This window comes from Rhagoletis zephyria, unplaced genomic scaffold (assembly GCF_001687245.7).
Source record: "Rhagoletis zephyria isolate East Lansing unplaced genomic scaffold, Rhagoletis_zephyria_1.1 Rzeph_scaffold_23591, whole genome shotgun sequence".
In the NCBI taxonomy this organism is placed as follows: Eukaryota; Metazoa; Arthropoda; class Insecta; order Diptera; family Tephritidae; genus Rhagoletis; species Rhagoletis zephyria.
The window spans coordinates 2,560-6,653 of record NW_016180649.1 but is presented as its reverse complement, the minus strand read 5'-3'; the positions used below and the strand labels follow the sequence as shown (position 1 = coordinate 6,653).

Here is a 4,094-nt window from a genome sequence, read left to right as displayed (position 1 = left end):
GATTTTCTGGGATTAAAAAAAAATGTTCTTATCTACACTTCTTACAGGTAAATTTTGCGAGTAATATACACCGACACTCGTACATATGTAACTGGAATTTTTTTATAAAAACAAGAGATTTAAATTTATTATTTTGTTTGTACTTATGACGTACTCGTATGTATATTTATCGTTAAAGAAGTATAATCAGAGAGTTGCCATAGGATTGGATATTGTGCGCAACAGGCATAAGACCTGGGGTGTTGCTGTTGTAGCAGCTAGAACAACCCCGCCCGGATGGGTTAGCCCCTCCATCATTGTTGTCAATCTCTACTAGCGGAAGACCCAGGAAACCCTCGATGGGGTCTATCCATAAGGACAGAGGCGTTAGCAGGGTAGGGTTCAGTGGGGATGCGAAGAGATGCTTCGAGTCAAGGGGCATCTCTCCGCATGTCGGGCATTCATTTGGCACATCTGCATTTATTCTGCTCAGGTATGAGTTCAACCTGCTGCAGTAGCCAGAGCGAAGTTGCGCTATTGTGGTCAGAGTCTCCCGAGGCAGACGAAGCTCTGCCTCGTCCATGTCTGGTGGTTGTGTGCCCAGACCGGCATTCACAGGTCGAGAGTCTATATAACTCGAGACTGACTCTCTGTGAATGCCGTTCAAGGCCTGACGATAAGCTGTTGGACGGGCGCTGCTTAGTTCAGAACCGGCCGGCCAGTTGCCTTGTACGTTGCCAACAATGTTTCTTCGTCTTTGCCCCAGGTGCTGCCCGCTAACGGCTTGAGGACCTTGTTGCGGCTTTGTACTTTATTGACGATTGCGGTTACTCCGAGGATCTTCGGGTTATTCACCGTTGGACTGGGTTTGTCATCGACGTGAATACACAGTTGTAGCCTCACCTCCTTCGTCCAAGTGGTGAAAAGCGCTGCTGAGGACTTCGTAGGGGAGAGGATTAGGCTCCGTGCAGTGAAGAAGGGAGAAATCTCGGCGATATAAAGGTTTGCTTTCGAGCACAAGTCATCAAATCCATTCCCAGACGCCATTATCCAGCAATTGTCAGCATAAGAGACAATCCAGACTGGTTGAGGGAGCTTAGAAATATAAGTTAGCACCCAACAATAATTCCAGAGCAGTTAGCACCCAGCAATAATTCCAAAAACAACAATCATAACCAAAGCTTACCATAACAACAGCACTAGATAAGCCAGACGCTGAATCAGCAAGTGAACACCCAGCTGAAGTCGTTCTCACAGCAATGTGAAACTCGACTCTAAGAATTGCATGAATGAAAGGCGAGCATACCAGTAAATGGCAAATGCCAAGTCAACATTTTCACGGGCAGCAGTGCTGGCGATTAGGGAAGTAGGGGCAGGCATTTAGGTGCAGTCACCGACAAATTGTAATCAGTCGTAGTAACTCATCAAACCGATTTGGTTGCCTTGACTTGTGTCAAGAAAATAAAAAGTAAAACAAGTAAAAATGCGTTTACGTTACTTATACAAGTTAAACAGTAGTGGGGAAAGGACTACCTAGTTATCCCCTTGAAAGCTATTAACGAAGTTGACAATAGAGAAACTCTTGTTATCTCAGAGAATGACTCTGACCTATACAAAAGTCTATTAAAGTCTTACCAGCGTAGACTGCAGTGAAATTATTCTTACTTTTCCCGTAGACTTAAATCCGCAGTTTGTATAGTCTAGATATAATATTTATCTTCTCGAAATTATTTTATTTGAATAAATTTGCATTTTCAACACAGATTGTTTCCACTATTAATAGGAAATACCAGTTTTGCCCTTAATCCAGTCCAAGTAGCTGGTTACACGTACGAATCCGGCTGGAGCACCAGAGGCGCAACCTTTAGACGATACGAATGAAGTAACACCGACCAGCACATTACCCGATTCTAGGGCTAACGGACCGCCAGAGTCGCCCTGACAGGTAGAAACGCCGCCAGGAGTAGCTACACAAATCGTATTACCAGTCACAACCTTGGAGCCATAGGTTGAAGAGCAGACCGAATTAGCTATAACGGGGAGGCGGGCATAATTTAAATAACTTGAAGTAGAGGATGCTGAAAGAAATTAAAAGTTAGTATAACACAGAACATACCTATGGATGTAGAAATGAAATTTAGAATTTTTAAAATTTACAACTTACAATCACTGGTGCGACCCCAACCCGAAGCAATGGCGTAGCTGCCAACATAATTTGAGTATGAGGAAGAGATCGAAGGCAATTTAATAGCTGAAATTTCGCTGGTATAGGAAACAGCTGGAATCTTGATTAGCGAAATATCATTGGCGAGAGTATTTTCATTATATCCAGTGTGTTGGTGTATAGAGCTCGAGGTTACGGTGTACGAGACCTTGGCAGAAGTGCGCACAGTACCGCCCAGGTAAACTTTGACCCTAGTAACGCTGCACAATTGAACGTATGTATGTAAATGTGTTTCATTAATTTGTAAATATTAATTTGCGCAATCGCTTTTCTAAGTACTTACCCGTTAGTGCAGTGAGCCGCAGTTAAGACCCATGTGGAACCAATCAGAGAACCACCGCACCAGTAGGTTCCTGTGCTACGGGTTAGTGACAAACCCGTCTGGTAGGGGAATTGGCCTGCTGATGCGCGAATACCATTAGTTATGCGTCCCGATAAGACTGGAGATGGTGGCAAATCCTCAATAAAAGCCGGTTGATCGGTAACGGTGTAGGCCGAAGCGATAGCCAAGGCTAGAACTAAAGTGATGAGCACCTTCAACATGTTTGTTTGCTCTTTTGCTGCAGTGTCTTGTGCGAACAACTGTTACTAACTTTTGGGCGGTGGTCATATTTATAGGTAAAACTGAAGTTAAAAGGTGCGCGATAAATCAAATTTATAGTTATAAAATCAAAGATTAGTGGTGCGAATGCGATCGACTCGAAAGGGTTTGTAAATTCCATTTATCAGCAACTGGGAATTCACGGACTCAAGGGTTCTTAATATGTCCGTATATCTTTAACGATTATTTATTATGGACAATAGTATACTACTAATGTAAAGTGATTTTAATATACTACTAGTACTACATGCGCTTTGAATTGATTTTTATTAGCATGCAATATAGCATATGACGATTAGTTTCGCGTTTGGGTAGACTGCGACAAAACTGTTGGTCTAAAAGTACTTATCAGTTGGGTTTATCAAGCAACACTAGACACTTCATAGCCAATGGCGAAACCCAACTGCCGGGAATTTTGACAAATATTGCACATGTGCTTATGGTTTGATTAATTTGTTTTTTTTTTTTTGTTTTGATAAGGTATTAGAATTTCGGTATTCAAAGTCCTTTCGTGTCAAAAGCAACCGTTCTCAGCAAAACTAGTTAAGATGAAAATTATTATTTTTTTTATACGCCCCAATATCGATGGCTGAGTGGAAGATCGACCTATCTCGGCAGCCAGTTCGAAAACGCTCTATCTAAAAAAACTTTTCATGAACGCCCTATTTCAGAATTTAATTGAAAAACACCCTATCTCAAAATTCGGTTCAAAAACGCCCTATCTCACTTCAGAATGTATTGAAAATATGCTGATATAGGGCGTTTTTGAATCGGCAGCTGAGATAGGGCGTTTTTGAAACGAATTCTGAAATAGGGCGTTCTTGAAAAGTTTTTTGAGATAGAGCGTTTTCGAACTGGCTGCCGAGATAGNCTGATGGCGCACAAAGAGCGTAGCGTAGGCTTCGGAGAATTTCCTTGTATGTTGCCAGCAGCATTTCTTTGTCTTTGCCTAAGGTGCTGGCGGGGAGCGACATCAGGACCTTGTTGCGGTTGTGTGCGCGGAAAAGGAGAGCAGGCTATCAAAGTTATATGTCACAATCATATGACTGTAACTGTAAGTATAGCCAGCGGACCAAATGCTAGCAAACGATACCAGTTGCGAGTGAAATGAGAGAATTATCCCAAAAAAAAACGTTCACTAAAGGCTCGTGTGTTGCTCCGCTGTATATGTACATAAGTATGTGCATTTGCGAATCAAAACCTTTATCTAAATTTGAGCTAGGCGATGAAATAACATGTGTAGTTAAGTGCATCTACGATTACGATTACTTTAATCCCAGTTTCAAAATA

General features: G+C 42.1%; 1 protein-coding gene across 1 annotated transcript; it reads right to left on the bottom strand.

Annotated features, from left to right (window-relative positions):
- Window positions 1-1,586: 1,586 nt before the first annotated feature.
- On the bottom strand, window positions 1,587-2,826 carry LOC108381738 (serine proteases 1/2-like). The gene is made up of 3 exons (XM_017638144.1): window positions 2,487-2,826; window positions 2,144-2,403; window positions 1,587-2,057 (listed from the first exon to the last, which is right to left on the bottom strand). The coding sequence occupies exons 1-3, from the start codon at window positions 2,744-2,746 to the stop codon at window positions 1,756-1,758; spliced, it is 822 nt and encodes a 273-aa protein (XP_017493633.1). The 5' UTR covers window positions 2,747-2,826; the 3' UTR covers window positions 1,587-1,755.
- Window positions 2,827-4,094: the final 1,268 nt, after the last annotated feature.